General features: G+C 46.7%; 5 protein-coding genes across 6 annotated transcripts; 3 read left to right on the top strand and 2 right to left on the bottom strand.

The window, feature by feature from the left end:
• Window positions 1–1,261: 1,261 nt before the first annotated feature.
• LOC117891293 (2-hydroxyacyl-CoA lyase 1) lies at window positions 1,262–3,824 on the top strand. Its single transcript, XM_034796698.1, has 4 exons — window positions 1,262–1,312; window positions 1,933–2,128; window positions 2,199–3,438; window positions 3,505–3,824. The coding sequence occupies exons 1-4, from the start codon at window positions 1,262–1,264 to the stop codon at window positions 3,722–3,724; spliced, it is 1,707 nt and encodes a 568-aa protein (XP_034652589.1). The 3' UTR covers window positions 3,725–3,824.
• LOC117891291 (EF-hand domain-containing family member C2) lies at window positions 3,737–6,475 on the bottom strand. The gene is made up of 5 exons (XM_034796684.1): window positions 6,325–6,475; window positions 5,717–6,270; window positions 5,137–5,653; window positions 4,557–5,078; window positions 3,737–4,492 (listed from the first exon to the last, which is right to left on the bottom strand). The coding sequence occupies exons 1-5, from the start codon at window positions 6,373–6,375 to the stop codon at window positions 3,842–3,844; spliced, it is 2,295 nt and encodes a 764-aa protein (XP_034652575.1). The 5' UTR covers window positions 6,376–6,475; the 3' UTR covers window positions 3,737–3,841.
• Window positions 6,476–6,613: 138 nt separating this feature from the next.
• Window positions 6,614–8,016, top strand: LOC117891297. 2 transcript variants are annotated; one of them, XM_034796704.1, is made up of 5 exons: window positions 6,614–6,858; window positions 7,105–7,186; window positions 7,248–7,374; window positions 7,443–7,783; window positions 7,841–8,016. In XM_034796704.1, exons 2-5 carry the CDS (start codon window positions 7,176–7,178, stop codon window positions 7,992–7,994), a joined length of 633 nt encoding a protein of 210 aa, XP_034652595.1. In that variant the 5' UTR covers window positions 6,614–6,858; window positions 7,105–7,175; the 3' UTR covers window positions 7,995–8,016. The 2 variants fall into 2 exon arrangements, with proteins under 2 accessions (XP_034652595.1, XP_034652594.1); XM_034796703.1 differs by lacking the exon at window positions 6,614–6,858 and having other exon boundaries at window positions 6,866–7,186.
• On the bottom strand, window positions 8,002–10,051 carry LOC117891295 (leucine-rich repeat and death domain-containing protein 1). Its single transcript, XM_034796700.1, has 5 exons — window positions 9,270–10,051; window positions 9,025–9,207; window positions 8,807–8,954; window positions 8,437–8,748; window positions 8,002–8,304 (listed from the first exon to the last, which is right to left on the bottom strand). The coding sequence occupies exons 1-5, from the start codon at window positions 9,598–9,600 to the stop codon at window positions 8,148–8,150; spliced, it is 1,131 nt and encodes a 376-aa protein (XP_034652591.1). The 5' UTR covers window positions 9,601–10,051; the 3' UTR covers window positions 8,002–8,147.
• Window positions 10,052–16,175: 6,124 nt separating this feature from the next.
• On the top strand, window positions 16,176–20,333 carry LOC117891296. Its single transcript, XM_034796702.1, has 7 exons — window positions 16,176–16,402; window positions 18,619–18,723; window positions 19,175–19,325; window positions 19,411–19,553; window positions 19,616–19,772; window positions 19,830–19,944; window positions 20,002–20,333. Exons 2-7 carry the CDS (start codon window positions 18,672–18,674, stop codon window positions 20,161–20,163), a joined length of 780 nt encoding a protein of 259 aa, XP_034652593.1. The 5' UTR covers window positions 16,176–16,402; window positions 18,619–18,671; the 3' UTR covers window positions 20,164–20,333.
• The last annotated feature ends 6,415 nt before the right edge of the window (window positions 20,334–26,748 follow it).

Genomic DNA, 26,748 nt, shown 5'->3' with positions numbered 1-26,748 from the left:
TCATAGCCCCGAAACCCGTTCCTCTTTGCTTGGCGCAACGACCTTAGTTTTGGTAGCGGAGCGGAGGGGACTCACCGTTCAACTGGTTGCGCCACATTGCAGAAGTTAATTCAATTTTGCAGTAGAGCAAAAAAACCGAAATTGACGCACATAATTAGTCAAAGGCTAATCAAATTTGATTAATGATAATTAATGCCAGGGCTCTACAATGTCGGGTACATATTTTGTGTGTCAAAATACAGTCTTGAAAATAAATTTCAAATTTCCTGCCGCGATAATCTGGAGATTTCTATAGAACAGAACACAAAATAAGTCCATATTATCTGATTAACTATTAATATATCCAAGTGCACAATTGTATTTTAAAGTCCGAACAGCTTATCTCTACACAATATCGTGATTGGAAAAGTGTCTGCACAATTTGAATTATCTACTCGCTGAGCTATTTTAACCTTATTTTCATATCTTATTTTAACGCTTTAATCTTATTAACATAGTCTTGCCACTAATGTGTTTAATGTTATTAAAAAATGGTTCGTAACATAAGATAGTTCAGTGAATTTTGTTTCTACTCGTTCTTGTGATTAGGGGGACGCCAATTGGGTGATCCTCAAGTTATGAGGCAGAAATTGTATTGGGCTGCCATGCAACTCGAAGCTGGCTGCTATGACACCGTAATCTGCTGCCATGAAACTTGAACAACTGCTTTTACAATAAATGCTGCCTGCTGGCGTTATCTGTTATTTTTTTATATTTGCAAACGATATTTAAATGTTTATATGTAATGTAAACGGACAGAATACAAACCAATTAACCCTGCCCCGGTTTCCAGCATCGAAGCATGCGCATCCCAAATTGCCGCCACTTTGTCGAAATATTTCGATCTACTGTTATGTTATGTGCTCGATCAAATATATACATTCGTACATGCAATCCAATATGGGCGGTCCCGTATTCGTACATCCTACTCATTTCACTACTACATTAGCCGCCAATTAGTAAAAATATAGCCAAAAATAACACATTGAACAGAAATAGAATATAAACAAATTCCAACTGGCCTCTGGTCACACCGAGCCGCTACCTGGTATTTTTTCGGTCTATCTGTTTTTGGTATTATATGGTCTCTCGGCTTGCGGTCACCGCGTTCCGTCCCGACGACTATATTTTAATTTGTTTAACTAATTTTTAGCCCAGTTCGCAAAGTAACGCGGCGGCGCCTGATACATTTTTAGCACAATAACAACAAAACGCACACAAAATGGCAGACGTTGAAGCAGTGCAGATTATTGCGGAATCGCTGAAGCAACAGGTAAGAGCCCCCGCAACGTCTGGGATGCATTTTCTGCGTTGCAATATCAATGCGGGCTGAAAATGTGCAATCTCCATGTTGGCATATCTAAGATGGCTAACCCATGGACGTTGATTAAAATAGCCGAGGGTCGGTGTCGGTCCGGGTCGGTCCACTGCAAATGGCAGCAGCAAGAACAATGGAGTCTTATCTAGCACCTGTTTGTTGTGCAAAGTTCAAAAACACGAAGTAGTTGTTGTTCTCGCTACCTGATTATTCTTGTTAATAAAAGTCAAACGGATTTTTGATAAAGACAATGTTCCAAAGGTTTGCGCATACGAACCAAGCTAACGAGCTGGTGCAAACACCTACGATAATCTCCCTGGGGGCCCCAGATTAAAATCAATAAACCCTCAACCGGATTCCAAACAATTCACTTGAAAACGTGTTTGCATTTTTGGTTAAGAATCGAATGTAGGCACACAAATTGGAGCACGAATTGTACTGTAATATTTTCGAGGGGAGTGAAGTGATAAATATTTGTGTTTGCATTTAAAAACTCAAGGGGAGGAAATGTTAACTCAATCCTTGAACTTTGAACTCATCCCATCAAACCATCTATCACTGCTTTTTGTCAACAGGGAGTGGACTATGTGTTTGGTATCATTGGCATACCCGTCATCGAGCTGTCGATGGCCTTCCAGGCCGCTGGGCTGAAGTACATCGGAATGCGGAATGAGCAGGCCGCCTGCTATGCAGCTCAAGCCATTGGCTACCTCACGGGCAAGCCGGGCGTCTGTTTGGTTGTATCTGGACCGGGACTGCTGCACGTGACAGGTACGGAAAACAGAGAAGTTCATCTTGGGAATTTAGCTAATCACTCATATGCACACACTGCTTTGGTTAGGTGGCATGGCCAATGCGCAGGTCAATTGCTGGCCTCTGATCGTCATTGGCGGAGCCACAAATCAGGATCATGAAGGAATCGGCGGCTTCCAGGAGTGCCCGCAGGTGGAGCTCTCCCGTCCGTACTGCAAGTATGCAGCTCGTCCACCCACCGCTGCCCTCATCCCCCTGCACGTGGAGAAGGCAGTGCGTTATGCCACCTATGGACGTCCCGGAGTGGCCTATTTGGATTTCCCCGGCAATATTTTGCAATCGAAGGCCCCCGAGGCCCGCATCTACAAGGCGCTGGCCCACCCAGCTCCCCCCATGGCCTATCCACCGCACGATGATGTGATTGCCGCGGCCCGCCTTCTGCGACAGGCCAAGCGCCCGCTGGTCATCATTGGCAAGGGCAGTGCCTACGCTCACGCAGAGAATACGCTGAGGCATTTCATTGAGAACACAAATCTGCCCTTCCTGCCCACACCCATGGGCAAGGGCGTGGTCTCTGACACGGCTCCACAGTGCGTCTCGTCCGCCCGTACCCTGGCCCTGCAGAAGGCGGATGTGGTCTTGCTGCTGGGCGCTCGCCTCAATTGGATTCTGCACTTTGGACGCTCGCCTCGCTACGACAAGGATGTGAAGTTCATTCAGGTGGACATTTGTCCCGAGGAGCTGCACAACTCGGTGATCTCGTCGGTGGCCATTCAGTCGGACATTCGTCCCTTCGCCGAGCAGCTGTTCGAGCAGATGAACGCCGTGAACTTCCGGTTCGGCTACGAGCAGGACTGGTGGAAGCAGCTGGCCGTCAAGTGCAAGCAGAACAAGGACACAGTGCAGCAGATGTCGCTGAATACCTCGACGCCGCTCAACTACTACGCTGTCTTCCATCACTTGCGGGAGCTGCTGCCCAAGGACACGATCATCGTCAGCGAGGGTGCCAATACCATGGACATTGGACGCTCCATGCTCCTGAACGAGCAGCCACGTCATCGCCTGGACGCTGGCACCTTCGGCACCATGGGTGTGGGTCCGGGCTTTGCTGTGGCCGCCGCCCTGTTCTGCCGCGACTTTGCGCCCGGCAAGCGAGTGCTCTGCGTTGAGGGTGACAGCGCCTTTGGCTTCTCGGGCATGGAAATCGAGACGATGGTGAGGTACAAGCTGCCAGTGACCATTGTGATTGTCAATAACAATGGCATCTACGGAGGCTTCGACAAGGACACCTTTGAGGCCATTCGCAGCGAGGGCGATCTAACCCAAATGTGAGTTGAAAGACGAGAAGATCTTATCGGGGTTGTACTCAATGCTAATCTAATCTTCTACTTCAGCACACCACCTTCGGCACTGGGGGTTCAAGTGCGTTACGAGGAAATGATGAAAATGTTCGGCATGCAGGGCTACTTCTGCACGGAGATCGAGCAGCTGCAGACGGCCATCAAGGCGGCCAACCAGCTGACGGACAGGCCCACCATTATCAATGTGGCCATCAGTCCATCGTCGGACCGCAAGCCGCAGTCTTTCAACTGGCTCACAGAGTCCAAACTGTAGGATACAATCGTCTAGGTCTTAAGCACAGATTTCACCATTCCGAAAATTTTATTGCCACGAATTTTTTCTGTATATACATGCAATTTTGATAACACCGAAACGTCGCATGGACACACCTCACTGATTGGCCCGCTTGAGTTCCTCCTCGAGGCCCAAAAAGTCCAGGAACCAGGTGAAGTCCACCAGGCGGCCCTTGTGTAGGAATGGCAGCTTGGGGCACAGCTCAAAGGCGATGTTCAGCGGGGCAATGTCTGGCACTTGGTCGCTTCGCATGCTGAAGAATCCGAGAATGTCGCGCACTTCGATCTCGCCCTGCCCATTGCGCTGCAGCACCTGCAATATGTCCTCCACCAGCTCCAAGCTGAACGGCAGCCGGCAGCCCCGCAGAGTCGATCTTACCTGCGCCTCACTGATGTACGGCTTGGAGGTTGGATTGATGTGGCTCAAGTGCTCCGACAGCTCCTCCACATTGTTCCACAGAGCTCGCTTCAGCTCCAGCTGGGCAGCGGCACGCACCCTGTTCCTGTCGCAACTGGGAGGCATTGCCTGCTCAGCCGAGAAGTAGCGGCACACGGTCACTATTTCATGGTTCAGCAGGCACTCCTTCGACAGGTACGACAGCAGCGTGGAACGCATGGTGTCAAAGTCAATGGTGGCAAAGTCCCCAAGATTGCCATCGGGCTTGCAGCGCAGCACAAATTGCTTGTACTCGGGACGCACGGCAGTGCGAATCTTTTGCATAATGGCACGAATGTCGGCTACAGGGAACTGCAAGAGGAATCAAGTGGGGGATCAAGGGAGAGCCCGAACACCATGGCGACCCTGCACTCACCTCGCTGGGATGCTGTTCCATGTACAGCAGTGTAAATTCATCCGCTGAATTGATGTGAAAGATGTGATCCTTCAAGCTGAGAGTGCGTCCAATGTAAAAGTCATTGGCTCGAAAGTACTCGGGTCGTGCGGAGCTGAACTTCTCCTGTCCCGGCAGCGCAACGCGTGCCCGCTTGAGGAACTCACCGCCCACGAAGCCAGAGTTGCGCCGCGAGGATTCATAGACCTGCAGCGTGTCGTCCGCCAGGAAGTAGCTGATGATGAAGACTCGCTCGCAGTTGTCGCGTATGGCGGAGACCAGTCTGGCGCCGAAGCGTAGGATGCAGCCATCGTACTTGATCAGCTTCTTGAAGTCCGCCTGCGGTGGCTTCGGTTCAACGGTGATGCAGTTGCCCTCAGAGTCCTCGTAGCTGCCCCAACCGTTGTAGGGCGGCAGGCGACGCACTGCACCGCCGCCCTGGGTGTGCGGACGCACATCACTTCGTTCTGGAACGGACTGCGGTGTGAAGTCCTCGATGCCGTACTGCAAATGAGTTCAAGTGTTAATTGCTGTGGCGTGAGTCCCGGCCTCGGCCACCCACCTTCTCTTTGTAGTAGCTCTGGGTGAACTGATCGCATCCTGTGAGTACCACAGCGCGTCCGAACACATTCAGCACGGCGCCAATCTGCAGATCCTGGTCCGTGTAGTGGTGCACCGGCTTCTGGCCCGTGTTCAGTGGATCGGCCACGTAGCGCACATCCCGCATGTTGGAGCCCAGCACATTGAGCAGCGTCACCGAAGTCTGTTGGCCCGGCTGCGCCAATCCAGAGAACTCCTTGGGCAGCTTGCCTCGCTTCAGGAAAGTGCTGGGCCCCTCGCGACCCGAGTTTCGTGGGAACTTCTCCTTGATGTCTATGGTGTCATCGGCCAGATAGTAGCAGATCTCCAGCTTACGCACGTCCCCAAACTCGCTGCGATCATTCCAGTAGCCATAGAACTTGAGCACGCGCCTATCAAACTCCAGGAACTGGGCAAAGGAGTGCCGCTTGGGCAGGGCACTGCTGACGCCAAGTGTTTGCTTCAGACCAGAGCGTTTGCGTATCTCCGTGGTGGGATCACTGGAACAGAAACATATCTGGAATTAGTCACTAATTGAACTCGAATGCGAGTGCATTAGTTACTTTGGTTCCTGCTGCGTTTCGGGCACATAAATGCCAGCTCGATTGAGGAATTGTCTGGTGAAGATGTCACAGCCGCTGATGCGATAGACGCGATCGAAGATCTGCACATCCGTGTCCACGTTGAGGTCAAAGATGGAGATGAACTCGCGATCCCTGGGCGGTGCCTTGGGTATGCGCTGGCGATGCACCAGACAGCCCTGCGGTATGCCCGAATTCTCCACCTTCGGCTCGGTGATCTGCATGGTGCCGTCCTCCAGGTAGAAGTAGATCCTGACCTTGCGCACCTGGTAGGGGGCGTGGTAGATCTCGGTGAGGTTCTCCTTGAAGTAGGCATTGAAGCAGAGCACCTGCTTGTCATACGCCAGCCAGGGTGGCAGCTTCGTGGTGACCTTCGGTGCCCACAGCGTGTTGATTTGTGCGGGCACTGGCGGACACTTGGGATCCGCCACAATGCCATTGGGCTCCACCAGCTCCGGCTCACGGCGATCGGAGAGCATCTGTATGCCCTGATAGTGCATCAGCGTCTGCTGTCGCGGATGGCGACGCTTGCCGTACTGCAGGGAGAAGGATTATCAGGGAATCGAATCTGTGAGGTACTTTCTACTCACATCATAGAACTGTGCACCCGGCAGCAGTGGCATTCCTGGTAGCCGCAGCATAATTTTGATCACTTTTATGGGTTTAATCCACACTTGAAATTTCGAGAATTTTGCTTAGCGAAATCTTCTGGTTACATTTGTGTCGAAAAGGTAACGAAAGATCTAGCTAGGCAGCTGTGATTGGATTATGTTTCGACATTTCTCCACTGCCATGCGATAAATGGAACAAACAAATGCTATGGCAATGCGGAGGAGGGCTGTCTTGTCATGGCAGCGCCTCACTGAATTTATGTATCTATGGAGATGGATCCCATTCCTTCACATCGATTCGTTTGCGAACCAAAGTCATTTATTTACTAAGCATCTGGGGGACAAGCAGTAAACACACATTTATTGCAATATATATAAACATTCATATAAATTTTCGTTGATTAACATTTAGTTTTGGCTAAGTTTCGACTATTAATTCAAGTTATTGTTTTTAACCGGACGTAAACACACATCACAATTTGTTACAAGGAGATCTAAAAGAGTTTTTCGGTGGTGAGTTGCTCGAGTGCCAGACCCACCTGTGGGTTGATTCACGCATCCACTTATCCAGCGGCTGTCCAACACTGTCTGATGGACAACAAGTTCTGGCCTCTAATTACTTTCGGTGCAGACGTTGGGCTCCGTCTCTGCTAATTAGTCTGACATGCTGAAGCAGGAAGCCCAACGACAGCCACCGACAGCACGTGCTTTTTCTCACCTTCTCCATCTACGATCTTTCTCTTTTACATTTCTTTCCAGAAGTTGTCGTAAGTTCGAAGAGATCTATAAGCTGTCCAGAGCTCAAGCGAACAGCACAAACCAGCGGCAGAATGAATCTCATGTGAGTTGAGTCCACAGAGTCCACAGATGGATGAAAATTAATTGCTTAACCTTCCTTATAGACTGATTCTTTCGTTGCTTTTGCTGGCTGTGGAAGGAGCGCAAGCCATGAGCGCCAATCTCACATCCTGGCATCATCACAGAAGACAAAAACGCTTTTTGATATACCAGAATGGAGGAGTGGTCAAGGTCTACTATCAATGGAATATTCTAACAGGCTGTAACATCAATAATTTAATTCTTATTTTCCTTTACAGCTCGTCACTGGCTGCGCCTTTCCAGTGCCCTTTGAGGAGAAGAAGGCCTGGCGGCAGCTGGTCTGGCTAATGAATTTCCATTACCAATTCAATGAGCCGCAGACACCCATATACTGGTGGAACCTTTGGAACAGTGCACGCCAGCTAAAGGGCCCTGCTCCAGCTCCACCACCTCCGCCTGTGCTGGATGAGCCGCAGCTTTTGCTGTTCAAGTTCGCCGAGAATTACATGTCGCAGATTGGGCAGAATGGCACCGCCTGCCTGGAACGTCTGATCTGCGAGAATGGACAAGTGCACGAGCACAGCGGCCTCTATGCGCAGCTGTTGCACAGATTGCTGAGGTAAGCGGAGGTACACAGCCCACTTATAGACAGTTCATAATGCGTTATCCATCTTAGACCCCATCGAACGCTGGACGAACGATATCGGGATGCGTATAAAATGGGTCGGCATGGAGTGGACTGTCGCCGCGCCTATCCACAGGCGTCGCACTGTCTCCTCGATGACTTTATCCACCTGCACGAGCGTGGCCCAGTGCAGAGTTTCGTTTAAGCTTAGTGTTACGTGTTTGTTGGCGCTGGTTGCCAGTAGTAGTAGTAGTACACGACATTTACACAACTAACTAGAGGTACGAGAGTAACTAAAACAATTCTACGTGTATGATGAGTGCATTTGTACAACATTTAGGCGGTTGGCTCCTTTCCTTTAGTGCTTGACAGCATTATCGACATCTTCGTCGTCATCGTCGGACACTCTCCAGGGTAGTTGGTAGTACCTTCGGCTGTTGCTGGCTAGCCACAGATTGGCACAGCGATTGGTGCAAAAGTTACATGTGAAGAGCTGCTTCGACGAGCTGCCAAATCTTTCAAGAAGAAGGGAAAATTATGCTTCAGATACAGATACAGAACAATGGCCCCAATCCGCACTGGACCGGTTTCGGTTCAAAGAAAAAAACATTGACGCAGGCCCCCAGCTCAGCCCAGTTCACACTCACCTCTTGACAACCATGAAGTAGTACGAAGTGTACAAACATCGCGAGCACTGGGAAGTCGTGCAGCGGGCAATGGCGCCGTTATTGATCTGGGAGCTCATGTAGGGCTCGGGTAGCAGGCGATGCAGCGCAGTGTTCTCGTAGACGGGCACCTGCCGGTTCAGCGTTTGGATGGCGTGCAGACAGTCGTCGTAGAGTGAGATTCGGTTCTCCTTGGAGGGCACCTCAAAGACCTGCCGCGTGCCCACTGGCAGCAGCAGGCGTTTCCGTGTCTCCAACTCCCGCACCCAGAACAGGCCCTTGCTGCTGACGGAGCTGCAGGCAAAGAGAAGATAAATAAGAGATAGAGGAGAAGGAGGAGTTATAGACTCACATGGGCGTGAATCTCTGGCGATTGTCGTAGAAGTTTTGATAGAACTTCTCGTAGATCATCGGCAAGTAGTTGATGGACGTGTTGTGAAAGATGCGCACATGGTTCATAAACTTGGAGAGCGCAGCCGGCAAATAAATGAGAGCACAGCCTGCAAGAGAGAACACACGATCCGAACGAACTGCTTATCTGTCTCTCTGCTTTGGTTTTGCGGTACTTACGATCGGCGGCCAGGGACTGCAGCATGGGGAGGTTAGCGATGCGCTCGGGTATGTGCAGCAGCGTCTCATTGTCGCTCACATTGAGCTCGTTGAGGCGCACGCATTCGCTCAGCTGTATGGGTAGGCGGCGGAATCGGTTCTTGGATATGTTCAGCTGCTCCAAATTGCGCAAGCTGCTCATCTCTGCAAGGGCTTCAGCGAATTAACGGAGTGGCTAGCGGTGTGCCATTCCAGTAAGCACTCACCTAACGGTAGTTGTGTCAGCTGATTGCCGGAGACATTCAGCTGCTGCAGGCGCAGCAGCAGGCCGAGTGTGGGCGGCAGCTCTTTCAGCTCGTTGTTGGAGACATCGAGAAACTCAAGGTTCTCCAGCATGTAGATGTCTGTGGGCAGCTCGCTGAGGTTGTTTCCCGCCAGATGGATAAACTTGAGGGTGGTGATGCTCAGCAGCCACTGGGGTATCACCGATATGAAGTTCTCCTTGAGGTACACCTCCTCCAGGTCCTCGTACAGGAACAGGTCCATCGGCACATCCCTGAAGTTCAGGTAGCTCCAGTGCAATATCGTTCTGTTCATCTTGCTGCTGCCGTTACACAATTTTCGCCTTAGTTTTTGTTTCAAACTTGTTTGCTGTGCGATTGTTTTCTGTTTTCTTCTCGGTTTTAATTATATTTATACGTATTTTTACGCGGTCATGATCAACATTTGGCACCGTCACCCATCAAACACAAACTGCCACCAGCAGCCAGCACCCTAGTGCCCCAGCCACCAAGAGATAGCAGCCGCAGCAGCAGCAACAGCAGCAACAGTTTGCTCTGGCGACCAACAAATTTTCTTTCCTTCCTTCGTTTTGGCTAAATTTGTCTCATTTCTCTGTCGCAATTTTCTCGCACGCTCACCCGCTCGCTCGCTCAGCCGCTCACTGGCGCCCGTTTCCGATTTTGTTGTTCTACAAATTTGTCTTTATATTTTGTATTTATTTCTCTAATAAATCGCACGTTGCACTGCCACTGACCATCGACGTGTGCGTAATGTGCTGCCCGCCTCGGAGTATGCAACGGATACAGACGAGCGTCCGTCCGTCCGTTCGTCCGTCCAAATTGCACGAGAAGCTTTTGCCTTGCGCCCCTGACATTGAATTTTCCCCGGCCGAATTGATTTGCAGCTTACTCTGCTGTCGCTGCTGGTTGTTGTTGCTGTTGCGCTTGTTGCAGCCTTCAAGGTCGTTGCTGCAATGTGTGTACCTATGAGGCAGGGGGAGCTTTTGGACAGCTTTAACGGTAAACGGTAAACGGTAAACGGTAAACTTTGTACTACATTCTTGTTTGTACTAAAATCGTGGCGAAGCAGAGCCAAGATTTATGGCACATGCCATATTCAAACGAATCCATAGTGCAATAGCATTGATAAAAAAGCAAATTGTTGTAGCAGAAGTTCACGTTATATGTTTATCTATTTACATAACTTATACACTTATGTATACATATTTGATGAAATTCTGTTCACTGCAAGTGTAGTCATTAATCCAGCAACTAGTGGCACGTCATCATCCATAATGGTTGTGGCCATATCCGGGCGAATGGTGACTGTGATGGTGATGATGATGGTGCGGATAGTATACTGGCGGCCGTGCATAGGGCACACCCACTGGCACCGGCACAACCACCACATGAGGAGCGGCAAGTGCTCCAACCACGCCCAACAAGAGCACAAGCAAAGCGATCACAGATTTCATGTTTCGGTCAAGATTTCACAACGAACTGATGAGAATTTGGAGACGCACTTGGTCTTTTAAGCAAATCTGTCTCTGGGTTTTCGGGTAAGCCTCTGCCAAGCGTGGACAAACAAAGTGCGAAAACAAAAGTAAATTTCACCCAGCAAATGGTGTGAAACGATTGGAGATGGGATTTACCCCCGAGTATTTTGTTTTGCATTATTTGCTTTATTTAGCATAGCAAACTTTGGACAATTAAACCAAACATTCTCCTGGGGTGGAGTGCAGATGGGGAACCACAGTTGTTAGTTGCCCTTTGAAGTCCAAGACGTGGGAGATTTGCCGCTTCACAGGCGTAGAATCACAGCGAATCGTAGCACAATCCAAAGTCGCCAATTCTTGTACGTTCCTGATGACGTATTACCGTACGGAACATGGAGGTACACAGCATGTTTGAGGTGTTAATTGAGAGAGTGAGAGCAATGACAGAGCAATGAGCACTCACCAAAGTGTCCAAGTTGATCCAGCAGCATCGTCAAGCTGTCGATTGTGTCGTGTGGAACGGGGTGGACTTCGTATTATTTGTATTATATTTAGATTAAATCATGGAACTGCAAGTGACAAATTAATATTTCAGTTCGAAAAACGATTAATGGAAATATAAGTACAAATATTAAAACGCTATTAGTCCCGAAACATGTTAAAAATATTTGAATCCACTTTTAGTCGTCGTAGCTTTGTTCAATGTGCATCATGTGCTCTGCTCTCAGTTTGACAATTTACCTGCTGGTCATATGCTACTTTGTCGCAGAGGTAAGGATAATAATAACATAAAATATTTGTCCACAAACTAAGAGAGCAACTTGCAGATCGCTTGCCGAGCGGAGTTCACGAACTTCAAGTGCAACTCCACGGATAAGGATTTCTGCGACTTTGAATATTGTTATCTGAAGTCGGTGAACCGAAGCCACAAATACTTAGCGCTGAAAGTGAAACTATTCAAAGTACCAGTTACCAGAGCTTCGGTGAGCATGTAAAATGGAATTCAAAGTGAATTTGTTTGTCAATTTATGCATTTCAGTTGATTTTCGGACTGTACAAGCGATTTAATGGTTATAGACCATTTCTTTACAATTTCACTGTGGATGTCTGCAAATTCTACAAAAAACAAAAATCCTTTCCCATAGTGGCATTTTTTTATGATTTCTTCAAAGACTATTCCAACATGAATCATTCGTGTCCGTATAATGTAAGTGGGAGTTGATTCTTACATATGTACATCTTCCAAAACTTATTTTCTTCTTATAGCATGATCTAGTGGTGGATACGCTGACCATCGAACACATCAATAACCAATTCTCGCGCATTCTGTCCTTTCCCGAGGGTGATTATTTGATTGACATGCAATGGCTGGCCTACGACATCCACCGTGCGGTGGTCAAAGTATATTTCACGCTTTCCTGAATGCTGGCACTCTCAGGTTCACTTGTAAAGTGAAGTGCAGTAAATAAAACACTGAAGTTTGTTCACTATTTATATCTAATAATTGCAAGAAAATAATTCTTTTTCAGCCAAAACATCCAAAGTAAACCAAAAGTGCACAGTTTTAGTAGACAAAATAATTAATTTTAGTTGTGCAAAAAAAATAATTGATAAGTGCAATTAATCCACAGGGTCAGAGGCAGCCAAAGGTCTCAGCAAATGCATATGTAATATTTTATTTCTTTGAACTTATTGCAGTTCCTGATAAAGTTTCATATCAACCAGCTTTAAGGCTAGCAGCTGTAAGCTCTTAACACAAAGCTACCCACTAAAGGTATGAAAAACGGGCGCAGTGGTGACAACCACCTCACATCAGACACTAGCAGAAATGTTTAAGCAGATACAACACTCTGAAAAGGCTATGACATAAATGCACACAAGTACATTTGTACATTTAAGATTCAGTTGGAAATTTATAAATGTCCTTTTCTGACATGTACCACCGCCTGTAATGGTTTTTCGAAACCACTGAGGCAGGATTGCTTCACTGTTATGATTTAACAGTCTGTTAACTAAGTGTTCCCCCACATTATTCTCTCTATCATCCCATGCGATATTCATTAATTAACCCGACTTGTTATCCCTTTGCTTTCATTGCTGGCTAAATAAATGAAAATAAAACTAAACTAAGCGTAAATGCTTAAGAAGTGTACGAATGCTATGAGAAGAGTTGGTGCTTTGTTCCTAGTCCTGCCACCACCTTTGCCCTTACCCTTACCCTTGCCAAAGAACGATTGACCTTTGGCTGGCTGCCGGGCTGCTGCGGGGGAGTGGTGTGGGGTTTCCTTGCGTTTTAGGCTATTTGAAGCGTCTGCTTATGTTAGTGTGAGTAGGAGTGTGCATGTGCGTGTGTGTGTGTGTTGGCTAAACTTTAAATTGTCCAAATGCTACGTGCCCCGAATGCGGAGTTCATAAATCCAAGCGCTAAATGTAAACATCAACAGTTGCGCGTTCGTGGGAGGGGCTTTAGTACGGGTACGGCAGCAGCAGCAGCAGCACCAACAACAAAAGGAACAACAGCAACAACAAGGAACCATAAAAGCAACACCAACAATTACAACAACAGCAGCAGCAGCAGCAACTACAACAATGATGATGGCGAAAACTTGCAAAGTTCAAACACAAACTAATGCAGCAGCGGGCGGTGGCGGGGGTAGGCGGCGGAGGGTTGAGGAACAAAAGCCAAAGCATGAAGGAATGCGAAAGAGTGTGAATGAGGGTTACCCCCCCAGAGGGTACCTACCCTCCTTACCCTCCCCTACCCTCACTGTAGACCACTCTCTTTGCTACTCTCTTTGCTCTCCCCACACCACACTCTACTTGGGGGCCACTTTCATCGTTGTTGTTCGCTTTCCCGGCGGGGGTATTATGCTTTTCACCATATTGTTAGCCACTCTAATATTTAGTTTGCAATCTGTTTGAACTAATCTCTTGGCTAACAGATCTAACTGAACCAACAGATCCGTAGATCCTGTAACGATCGCCCTGTTAGGGTATTCAAAGCGTCGCTCACGATTGGCCAACCTTTTCTCCTGTTTGCTCTGGTTGTTGTTGTTGCTACGCTTAATGCGCGATAGCCAAATGTGTTTGTGTGTGTGTTGTGTCTAGGTGTTGGATCCATGGGCTTCCTGCTGTAGTCCATCTCCCACCCCTGCCACCATGTCCGATCCAAGAAAATAAAATAAACTCGAGTTTTGTTTTCGTTTGTCGTATAAGCAAGGGCTTAAAGCTTACGCCTTCGTGCTTCGTCCTTCGTCCTGAGACCCTACGCATGTGGGCCGTGGTAATGACCTCGACTAGAAAAACCCCGCCACCCCCACCACTACACACTCGCACACACATGCACGAGTGTGGCTGCTAGTTGCAGTTGCACAACTTTTGTTAGCTGCTGGCCAGAAGAGGGTTAAGTTCCGATAATTATGGATGCAAAAGTGGAGCAGCAACGAAACGAAACCAAATGAAACTGGAAGTGGAAGTGTAAAAGTGTAAAATAACCCACAGAGCAGCACTTAAAGCTATTTACCTGCCTGCCACCACTTTTTGCTCCCTTTCATTCATTTTTTAAACCCATTTGCCCCAGTGGGATATTTAATTGAGTTGCACTGCGAAAATAACAGACTCGCATATCATTTAGGATAATTGGGATGAATATGTGTGGAGGGTGCAGCATGAGATATTATCTCTCGTTGGGCTTCTGCAGAATGCCATAAATATATTCCTTTTGCGGCTCCTGAAATTAAATGGAACTCAAGAGCGAATGGCACACCGCATCGCTGTTTCAATATTCTCAGAAATCCAAATGGAACAAGCACTTGCTCACCCCCTAAAATTTCCATTTAAATCACGGGAAACACGTCGCAAGAAACATAAACCGTGGAGTATCTAATCTAGACAGGGAAATGGGCCTGATAAGTCTTCGCCTCTCGAGTGGCCTCTTCAGTGAATTACGCCTCTATCAGATCTACTCGTACCTGTAGAAAGTTTGTTTGAATTAAATCTATGAGGGCTTTAAATCAAGCTGAAGAACCATATTGATTAATGCAAATATTTATTACGCCGATTCATGTGGGGTGAATGGAACGTAAACCACAACTTAAAAGTACAGACAGAAATGATTCGTCTGAAATGTAGCAATAGTTGACCTTTCACTTTCGTTGTACAAATATGAAATTCCATTGAACCCGCTGCTGGCTAGCCTTTTGCTGCTTTCCTGGCGACATTCTCCATGGAATTTGTGCTCCTAATTGACTGCTGGCCCCACACTATTTCTCTGATTCGAAATTCCAAGTTTGTCTGCGCTTTTGAATGCATTTCCGGAATCCACTTCGGGTGGGAGTAGTTCCTTGGAACCAACACCCCACGCTATCTATCCACGGGGGCGGAGAGAGTGGGCTGTTCCATTTTTGGCATGCCGAGTATTGGCCGGGGGCAAACAAGGTGCCAAGGACATGGCTGAAAGGAAATCTCCGCCTAATTTAGACAGTGTGTACAGTAAATATGCAAACAAGCCGCTAAATTGGCATAGAACAAACAGAAACTCTGGCAACAATCGAAGTACCGAGCCACAGAAGGACAAAGGGACAACGGGACAAAGGGGAGTGACACAACAAGAGACACAAGCACACACGTGTAAATCAACGACACTTGAGAACCTGTAGTCGAGTGTAGGAGAAGGAGAAATGTCGTGTCTCTTGTCTCTTGTGTTGGCACTCGACAAATATCAACACATGAATATTTCACAGGAACAAAAAGAATGATTGGGAAACGTGCAGTGGATCCAGTGGACTCTTTGCCAGATAATCTTATCTACAAGCGGGGTTTCCTCCGAATTAAATTAATTGAGTGGCAAATATAGATTCAGCTAGAAAAACAGAACCAGTGGCGCCACAAATCGAACCAAATTTATGGAAACAGTTTGCTGGATTAGTCGTCTATCAGCCAATTGCCAATTGCTTATCATTTTGCACTTGCTACGCAGGCGGACAATCGGACAGGTGGATAGCCGGACACTTGGGAAGATAATCAGACAGACACTCGAACAATCATAAAGGTCTGGAAGCAGGCCCTAGGAACAGCGGCCGCTCCCACAGGTGTCACTTGTGCAGGTGAGGAGGCGAACCCCCCTCACGGGCGGACACTTGCTGGGCGGATATTTGGATAGGGCGGGCCAAGAAATACCTGTTGTTCCATTTGCATGCATTTCAAGTGCACCCGCAGCACTACACAGCAACATGCCCGAATGTTGCCCAGCAACATCCCAGCAGCCTCAGCAACATTTGCTACCCGAGCGCCACATCGGTTCGGGGGCTTTGAAGTTTTGTGGGCGTTCGGCTTGTGATTTGTTCGTTGCGTTTGCCGCTTTTCGTTGGGGTCGCTGCTTGGTCGTCTGGTCGTATGCTTAGTGTCTTGGCGCTGCTACTGCTACCACCTCTGCCGCTGCACAGTACGTTTTTGTTACTCGCCCGGTGAACAACGCGGCGCGCTTGCGTCTCTGCTCTGTCCATTGCATCGCTTCGCACATCGCACATCGCACGGCTGTCCCCTGTCATTCGAAAGTGTCGTCGTCTCGTCTGGCGCTGTTTCGTCTCTCGTGCAGCGAGCGCCGATCTACCAATCTTCCAAGTAATACATAAATTAAGAGCAGAGCCATATCAAAAGCCAAACGAAATCATTAAAAATGTATAAATAAACGAAAGAAGAAAACCTGATTTCGCACAGGGGCGACGATCTTGCATACGAGCCCATGATCCCACGACGACGATGATGATGTTGCCAGTGAGAGGCTCGTCCGACTGCATTCTTGCATCACGTGCGTCAGAAACTGCACCACACAGACAGACAGACCACCCCACCTTCAAGGCAAACTTTTGCGCAGCGATCTGCAGGCAGAGCAAAAGCCGAATTACAGTTGTTCTTGTTCTCGTCTCTTCTTTCGTTTCCTCTTTGTGCGTTAAGTGATTTGTTTTCGTTTCTCAATTGAACGTCTCCCAAGCTCTGCAAGACGTGTGGGGGTAACAGCTGGCAGCGACATGCAAGTACTGATCGGAGAGAGATAGAGAGTGTTACAAGAGAGGGTAGCCCAAAGAGCGGGAGAGCTGGACACAGTCTAGCTGCAGTAGAAATGCATGCAAATCATACGATCGATCGATCAGTGGCGGCGGCCCTTTGGAAAAGTGTGCAATTTCTTCATATGGGTGTTCTAGTTGTTGCTGTTTCTATTGTTCTTGCTTCGCTAGTTGCTAGTATTGGTGCTGTTGCACCTGAAATTGATTAATTATAAGTGCAAAACAATGCACAATGATGTATGTACATACTTGTGGGTACATAAATGTCTGTTTGCTTGCACACAATGTCAATTTGATTGACTTTTCCATGACGTTTTAGGGCGTTTCGTTGCATTTTATTTTTGCCGTATAATCATGGAGATTTTGTCCACTTATTAATGCATAAATATAAAAAAAAAAGTAAACCTAATCGATTCCATAGATCAGTCTATTCCTATGATAACTAGCCTCTATCAAAAAAACAAGTTTTGCTCAAAAACTTGTTTAAATTAAACTTTTCTGTGTTCGAAACCAACTAATGTTCAGTAATTTGACTTTTATGTACACAATTTCCATAAATTCTTCTGTAAAGCGTCGATCCCGACGATTTAATGGGATTACAACTTTACTGTTGGACATCATAAATATTGATATGGAAGAGCATCTAAGCCCTCGACTTGGACTGCCTGCATTCCGTTTATTCTCTTTCAGTTATTTCGAGTATTTGTCTATGATTTGCCATCACAATTGGCCAAAACCCTGACCTGTGACACAGAGCAAGTGTGACTGCGAGTATTTGCTGTTCCCATCAATCGCCTCTGAACGAGGCATTTGAAAAGTGTTTTTACGAGCATTGGCGGTGTGGTGGTGGTTTGGTGTTTGCTTGTGCATTTATGGGCATTAAATGCATCTGTCGCGGCTTTCATCGTTCGCACATTTATTTGCATTTACATATCGCAAATAATAACTTAAATGCCACACAGACAAAAACAATTTAGCATATTGGCAACATTTAAAAATCAACACTGATTTTGCTGCTGATTCTCTGTTAATTTTTTGTGTCTCATCTTGATTTTAGTGCAGTTTATGAGAGTAAAGTGCAGCAGAGGGCGCATCAATTATGTGAGTGCACTTGCACAATGCTTTCAATTGATTTTCATAGCAAGAACTTGACCAATTTTATGTAAATTATTTGTGTTTGGGCAATGAAACATCAACAATAACATCTAGAACAACACTCTGCACATTTAGTCATCATTTAAATCCGCTCAAAAACTTATATGTTGGATCTGCCCCAACAGAAACAACATTTCAACCTGTGTTCACGCCACATTTGCGGCAATAATTGGCGAAAAGAAAAGGGTAAAAATACTCGTACAAATAGCGTCCGTCAGCCCGAAAGAAAGAATATTAGAAGGAACCCCCAGACCCAGACCCAGACCACAGAGACGAACCACTCCGATCGAAAGCAAAACAACCTCTGACGCTGTGCTTTCGCTTTTCGAGAATATTTTTAGATACATTTTTTGTCTTCTTTCTGGTTTTTTGTTTGGTTTTGTTGTGGCTGTTTTACTTGTTGATAGAGTCTTCTCTCGTACTGCGTCTCGTTGATCGGTCTCATATAAGAAATACATACAAGCACCACGTATTAATAATGAATAATGAGAGAACTGTGCCAACAATATATTAAAACCATTGAGGCGACGCAAAGCTGTAATTTGTCATAAATATTTTGCATATTAAACATCAACTCTCCCCACTCCTCTCTGATTTATTTCTATGACGAAAAACCAGTTGCGGTGCAGCAACAATTCCATTCAATACTCGAATAACAAATCGGCGGGAGAATGCATTGCAGTTGGAATTTCAACTGGAGCTGGACTCTGCTGTGGATGTCGGGTGAGTGAACTTAGATTCCATAACGTAGATGTAGCTAGAATCATCCGACGGAATGGGTTATCTTAACGTCAGAGCCCGACCCGATCTGTCAGTTCTGCGTCAAATAGATTGAATCTCTCGCATGAAATGTCGGAATACAAAAAGTTGGCGAAAAAATTTATGAAATGCCAATTTCACTTACGCTTAACTTTATTACCCCTGACGCACATTTGCAACTTTGTTGCAACTGACTGTTTGACTGTGTGGGCCACACACAGCAGCCCGTGCTGCTGCCCGTGCCACAGCCCCTCCCGCCCCGCTGGGGTGGTCGAGAGTCTCAGATTGCCTTTTAGCTTTCAACTTGAGCACTATTTCAATGTTTCTGTTTGTTTATTTGTCTCCCACTCCAACACGCTCTGGCATTGGCACTCCTCTCGCCCTCTGCTGTTTTTCCCACTGCTCGAATTTCCAGTCCTGATGCTGGCGCTGGTCGTGGAGGTACGGTCCGAGGAGTGCGGCCAGGAGGAGTTCACCAAGTGCGCGGAGCCACTCGAAATGCTGCATTTAACGCCAGAGTTCTCGATTGGCCCCGCCAAAAGAGAGGAACTGGAGAAACTTTGCCAGTAAGTGTGTGAACCAGGGAAAAGTTTTCCCCCATCCATCCAGATCCAGAGATAATCTTCGATCCCATCCAATCCGATCTTTCAGTGAGCTGCGGAAAGGTGTGCGCTGCATTCAGAGTTACACGCGACGCTGCATGGACCTGCAGCAGAGGAACCAGTTCAACAAGCTCTACCACGGCACCAACCAGTTTATCCGCGATCTGTGCAACAAGGGAGAGTTCCAGGAGGGTAAGCCGCAGCCCAAAACCTACGCCACAGATCTGTTTTAGCTAGAGATATGCCCTCTGTAGAGTACCTGAAGCATGTGCCCTGCTCGGAGATGGCCAAGAAGGAGTTTGAGGTGTGCGCCACGCGCTACAAGGAAACGATGGTCTTCCTGAAGCCCAACAAGAATCAGGAGAATGCCGAAAACGGCACTCTCAATGAGAACATCAAAACGATTTGCTGGTGCGTACAGATAAAACTCTCCCGGGTATTCCTTCTCATAGCTGTATATCCTCGCAGCTCCATCAACGAACTCGTGGACTGCTCGGAGATGGCAGCCCGCAGAATCTGTGGCAATGAGGCGGCCAAGTTTACGCGGGAGCTGGTCGATAAATATGCCAACAGTTTGACCAAGGTGAGTGGCGAAAGGTCTCTGCATAGGAAAAACTTGATCTTTTCTCTATTTTCGCAGACATACTGCGAGGACTATACCCGCAGTCCAGGCCTCTGTCACGACGACTCGCGCAATGCTGCCCCTCGGGTGCTGCAACAGAGCAGCAGTCTGCTGCTGCTGCTGCTAATAACAACGACGCTGGCTGCGCTGCTGGTCAGCAGCCGGCGTAGCAGCAGATAAATGCCCAGGCCACAACTACAGTTAAGTTCAAGATTCTAGAACCAAGTTTATACACACACAGCAAAGAAGGAGAGCAAAATAGTTAAGGTTTCCCCCTGAAGCACAAAAGCAAACACACAGCAAGAATTCCACACCCGGTTGCATACTTTTGAGAGTCAGTTTACGCCACTTGAGAGTACTAAAACTAACTAAATGTTACACCTAGCATATAGGAAGATATTTGTATGGGGCAGTGGAGAAGAGTGGAGAAGAGTGGAGAAGAGTGGAGAAGAGTATTACCAAAGGGTCGTACCATGTTATAGGGCATATCAAATGCCACTAGTTAAAGGCTGTAGGCTAGCAGCTGTAGTTAGTGCCAGTGTTGAGGAAGAGAGTTAGTTGCTTTACCCACCCCAAATCCCTAAAACCCCCTTGTCGATCGTGCAATATCTAGCGTTGAGTTAAGTTTCGTTGAGTTTTGTTAGAGAGTTTTTAAGTGTAGCACATAATTGATTAGTTTCTAAGTTTGCCCCCCACCCCACGATGTCGCAGCAACAAAAAGTGCATTTCTTTGAATGGAAACTCTACAATTGTGTAGATCATTTGTAGATCCCAATCTAGTGGTTAGCGTTTATTTATTACACACACTGTAAATACCTTCAGGCGTACTCAAAAAGTTGATTGAGATTATTGATAAATGCATATGGAAATACAACACTAATATAAATATAAATAAATATAAATAAATATTAGTTTAACTTGAATACAGAACACAAACACACACACACACACACCACACACACATAAATGCCCACAAAACTGTGAATATATCTGTTATGATTAAAGAGTAACATTTATTTTAAGTAAAACACACAAACACACACACCACACACGAATGCATAAGAAAGAATAAAAAAAAGACTACAAAAATAAATTAACAAAAAATGTGTAAAAGCGAGAAAGACAGACAGACACAGAGAGAGGGTTAAAACAGAGAGTGAGAATGAGAGCAAGTGAAAATAAAATAAAGAAAACAAAACTAAACGAGAGGGAGAGCGTGCCAAAAATGCTTTTTACTGCAGGATAAAACCGAACGGCGCCAAAAAGTATGCAACGCGCCGCAGTCCGCCACCCAAAAGTATGCTGCGCAAATATGCAACGGGGTTTTGGCGACCACGAACAGGGTAAGAGGCGCTGTGATGATGATTCCAGCAGGATGGGCAAGGCAAGAGCAGCAGGCACTGCACTGAGGCTGGCCATAATTTATGTTTATGTGGTGCGCGTTCGTTCATTAGTCCAGCAGCGTGGACCCAGGAGCCAGCAGACAGCAGCTAGGATGCTCGGTACGCCGCTGCAGGTTGACTTCTCGCCTGGCAGCTAATTTATAAGGTCGCCACATGGCTCAAGGACATGCTTATAGAGGGGAGGGTTCGGGGGAATATAATAATTATAGTTATCATTGTGGGCCAGCGGCTGCTCCATTTGCATTTGACATTTTGCAACCTTGTTGAGGCATCGATTTCGAATCGAATTTAAGCGGCTTCCGGATGGTACGAGAGAGCGACACTCAACTGGTTGAAAGCGGAGGCTTAAAGTAGTTAAAATGTAGGCTTGAGGCAGATTCAACTGATTGAAAGGTAAGCCTTTCACTTGCAAAAATGAAAAGGCTTACGTTAAAGTCTTTCACTTACCCAATTATGGGTGGGCCTCAATTTGAATTGACAATCAAGCTGCAGCTGACTGCAGATTGGTGTTGGAGTTGGCCTTTAATTGATTGAAAGCATATTCAAATGACGATTGCAAGCAGAAACCCAAAAGGCCAGGGCCAAAGGGTTTGCTTAAGAACTCGAAGATGCTATCAAATTTCTCCAAAATGTTTGCCACACTCGGAAAGTCTCTTTTGCCAAGGACTCTACACAGTCTTCTCTCTCTCCTTTCTCTGGCTAATAAATATGTCCTCTTGCTTGGCCTTTCTGTTGTGCTTTTACCAAAAGATCTCTCTCCCAATTGCATTTCAATAAAGACGATTTCGAGCATTTTTGGCCAGGACCAAAACGCTTAACAAATCAATGGCTGAGTGCGGTGGGGGTTAAGGGGGGAGTGGACTGTGGGTTGCAGCTCGATTGCAGCTCAAATATTTACGTTTCCATTTGGAGATGCCCCAGGAGAAGGTTGCTACGAAATGTGTGGCTGGTGGTGGTGCTGGTGTGTGTGGCGCAGGTACTTCCCAGAGAACTCCTCCAATCCAGAGTCATTTTCAACTTCATTTGTTGTGCAAATAGGCGAAACGCATTGCCATTTGCCATTGCCAGTTCTCCCCTCTCTCTCTCTCTCTCTCTGGCTTTTGCGTATTAATTTTGTAGCCATATTTTGTTTGACTTGAGCAGACGATCTAAAAATCGTTTTTGCGGCTGACTCGAGCATCCTTTTGGGAATGCCAATTGCTGGGCTCTACACTTTGCAGAGAGTATCTCCATTCGGCAGATACTTTGGTATCAGTAAACAACAGATTTCTTTTACATATATTAATTTACCTGTGAAAGATGGCAATCGAATATTTATCTGTCATGTGATAGGGTAACTGCAGCTCCCAGCGGCTTCGGTTTCTTTTTCGTTTAGCTCTTAATTAATTGAAAATATCCTTTTTGTCCGTTTGTGTGTGTGTGTATGAGTGGGTACTTTGGCGTTCAAAAGGGGTAAAGCGGATGGCGAAAAGAGAAACAGAAACACAGCAGCAGCGGCAGTGTTGGAGAGTGGCAGAAAGTGGCAAACAAATTGACAGCCAGTTGCCGTTGCCATTGCCGTTGCAGTTGCAGGATTCGCATTCATACGGCAATTGTCGAGTGGCACTCATGCAGTCTGCTTGCCTCTCTTTCATTCATAGTCCCTGCCCCCTTCACACCCCTCTGCAATGCTTAAACTATCTCTGGACTGCTGCTGTGGCATCCCTGGCGTTCTTTCACTCATGTTTAATCCTCTTTAAGCGGCAAACAGAACGATTACAATTTGATTTGCTTTTTCTTTTTTAGTTTTTGCTTCCCTTTTCCCTATTTGTTCTTTGTTCTATTTGCACATTTCCGCAGCGACTAATCTGCAATTATGTTTTACATAAAAATCCTATCACATACAACAACAGAGAGAGACAGACAGAGAGACAGAGAGTGTGACAGGAGAGGTTTGTGGTGGATCGGCAGAGAGGCAGTGTGGCGGAGCGCGGGAGAGGCATTTGGCGGAGCGCCAGAGAGGCAGTGTGGCGGAGCGGTGGAGCTCGTGTGAACGGGCAAAACTTTTCACAAACTTTGTTCAGGCGCTGATTGTTTTCCCTGCTCTGATAGCCGGGGAAAATACAAATATTTAACAACAAAACAGCAACACCTACAAGAGTAGTGTTAAGACGAAACAGTTGATACCCTGCAAATAGTCACTCTGCGTGCTGGCAAATACTTTCTTCATGGCCGTGCAAATGTCTGCTCAAAATCACAATACCCCAAAGGTTAGCACTTAACAAGGATGACTGGGGAAAACTATCAGAGACAAAGCGGGGCATTAACGCAGTGGCAGCAGCAGCAGCAACATCAGCGAGTGGCATCATCAGAAGCAGCAGCAGTGGCAGTTGCTTCCCCTCCCCTTCCCGTCGTCTCGCATTAAATTCTCAATCTCAATTTAAATTCTAGAGCAGAGAGCAGAACCAAGCCCGAGCACAAGTTTAAGCCAAGATGCACAGCTTATGGCCATAATACACAACTAATTAGAGGGAATCACATGAGCAAAGAGGGGGAACGCAGACAGTTGGGCAGCAACAAGTGCAGAACAAGGTGAATTTACTTGGAAGGTGGACCAACAACTTATTCACCACGCGCAGAGAGACAAGCGCTGGAAAGGGATGGTGAAGTGTACACACCTTGTGTGTAAATGCCCCTCGGTGCAGTCTGTTAATTATGTAATGAAATGTAACATTTGGAGCGAAAGCCTCTTGCTGCGGATTGTCGGTTTTTGTGGGATCTTCGAATGTAGTGGCTCTTGGCTCAAGAGAGCAGCCAGGGCTTGGAATAATGATACCCAGATAAGGAATGCTTGATGAATGGTTGCCATTTTAATAGGTCTGCCACTTGCAGTGCAGCTGCCAATTAGAATTGGAGCACACAAACAGACAAACAACTAATTGGCATATTAATCACGGGTCAAAACAATAATTGCAACATGTTGCAAGCTGCCGAAGCTCTCTGCTCATTTAATAACTATTCCTGTAGCTGAATGGTGAGTGCCAGAAAATGGGAACCGGGATATGGGGGGAAATATGAAACGGGAAACCCTCTTTCCCTTTGACCAAAGCCAACCCAAAAGCCATTCGATGCATTTAGAAGCATTTATGTGTCGAGTCCTGGTCCTGGCCTGGTCCTGCACATACTCTACAGCCCCTCATCATATTCACTTTGAGTTATTTTCGTTTCAATTTCAATTGCAAGTCACTTGGAGAGATTAAATGGGGTAAGGTAGGGTCCTGGTAGGGGTACGTGTCCTGGTCCTGCTCCTGCTAGACTCTGAACGCCATAAATGCGTTGTGGTTGATAGGTTGTTGCCCCCACACAGAGGGGGGAATAGAACAGGGAGCGGGCAGCGGCAGGCAGCCTTGTCAGCTGTTGGCCAGCAGCTGGATTCGCTTCTCGAATGCATTTCGTACATGATAATGTTGTTGCTGGTTCTTGTTGCTGCTGCTGCTGCTGCTGCTGCTCTTCTTGTTGCATGCGTTGCATTTGCAATCCTGTGAATATTGGGGAACTGTGGGCTGTGGGCCAGCGGTATAGGCCGTGAGCCTGTCTCGATGCCTGGCCTCTCTCTGGCTGTGGCTATGGCTTGTCGTGGTGTGGTTTATGGCAACATCTTGTCCAATTTATTACCACTTTCATTTGGTAGCATAATAGGCAATGCACACACACACACACACACACACACACGCATGCAATTGCGGCTTGCAACTGCTGCACACACACACACACACTCACACACATCTACATACATATATCTATAACACGTAGCTCTCAAAAATACTCAAACATTGAAATTGGAGTTCTCGTTCCGGTCTCTTCCATCTCTCTTGTCTGTCGTCTCGTTTCTGCTTCATCAGTTACATGCTTTGAATAATTCAAGCGTATTGCTCGGCTTGCCCCCCTCCTGGCTCGTGTTCGTTTATTCGTAGGCCTTTTTGGCCAAAAATTCCAAATGATTTTTCTGTGCAGTCATCGCTTAGCTGTGCCTCCCATCCTTCCTGCAGCTCATGGATATCTCTCGGATGCTCTCAAAAGTAATTAAAATATTTGGAAATATAATACTTTATTTCTGGCTTCTTTTCATAAATGTTTGTGGCAGAGTTACTCACTTTGTGGCGCGGTATGTTGCATGCAAGGCAGTGTTTGCGCCAGACAGCTGGCAGTTGGCAGAATTTTGATATTTATTTGAAATTTGTTCAGTGTAGGAGCCAGGGAAGAGTGCATTCCAATGCAGATCAGCGCTGCTCTTCATACTTAAAAATAACAAGGGAAAAAACTATGATTAGATTGGTTTCCCACAGCTTAAGTTGAGCTAAAAATCACATGAATTAAATTTGCAGTTAAAATCAAAAAGAAGACAATCAAAAAGTCGTCATATTCCATAAAAGATTCCCAGATTCCTCTACCCTCCTAAGCCATAAAGGCAGTCTGCTCTTTTGTGGAGATTTTGTATATTTTTCGGCACACATTAAAGCCCGGCCCCTCCCTTGATTTACCAACTTCTGCTGCCCTTTGTGTCGGCTGCTCTCCGGCTGTGTCCAGTCAATTGAGTGCTGATTGTTGCACAACTATCGCATAATTATTGCATATTAAGCGTGAGCTTATTAGCATATTTCAGTGGGCATAGTGCATCATGCCACTGCCACGCGCCACAGGCTGCTGCCACGTCACATATTGCGTATACGCAGTGCTTACCGCCAGCCATTTCGGGTGCACATCCCCAGGCGCAGTTAGCGGCGAAAAACAGAAGAAACGAGAAGGGACGTGTGAGACGCTTCTTACGCGTCACAACTTTTTTACCCGGCACTCAGTACCACATCTGCACCTTAGCGGTTATTTGTCAAATTTTACATTTTTTCTTCATCTGTCATCTACATCAACAACACTACTCACGCCAACACGCTCCTTTAGCTCGCCACCCTCCCCTAGAGCCGCACACTGCAGAGTCAGGGCAGAGACGTGTCAGAGGCAGAGGCCTCATTTTTTAAATACACTTGTAACAGTGTGAGCATATAGATGTCTGGATGCAAAATTTGGTTGCCCTATCTCTTATGGTCTCTGTGTACTAGGCGCTCATTAGGACGGACAGACGGACAGACAGACAGACATGGCTCTATCGACTCGGCTATTGATACTGATCAAGAATATATATACTTTATGGATCGGAAAAGTTTCCTACTGTGCGTTACATACAACCGCTATTCCCCACAAATACAATATACCCTATTTACTCTTCGAGTACCGGGTATAAAAAAAAGAGACAAAAATGTGCCGTCACTTTGGCGGCTGTTAAAAAACAAAAACTCAAGTGTTGAAGGCAACCCAACCACGCAGCATG

Source organism: Drosophila subobscura, chromosome E (assembly GCF_008121235.1).
Source record: "Drosophila subobscura isolate 14011-0131.10 chromosome E, UCBerk_Dsub_1.0, whole genome shotgun sequence".
NCBI lineage: Eukaryota > Metazoa > Arthropoda > Insecta > Diptera > Drosophilidae > Drosophila > Drosophila subobscura.
Note: the sequence above shows the minus strand (reverse complement) of the source record. Positions and strands in the feature narration are given on the sequence as shown.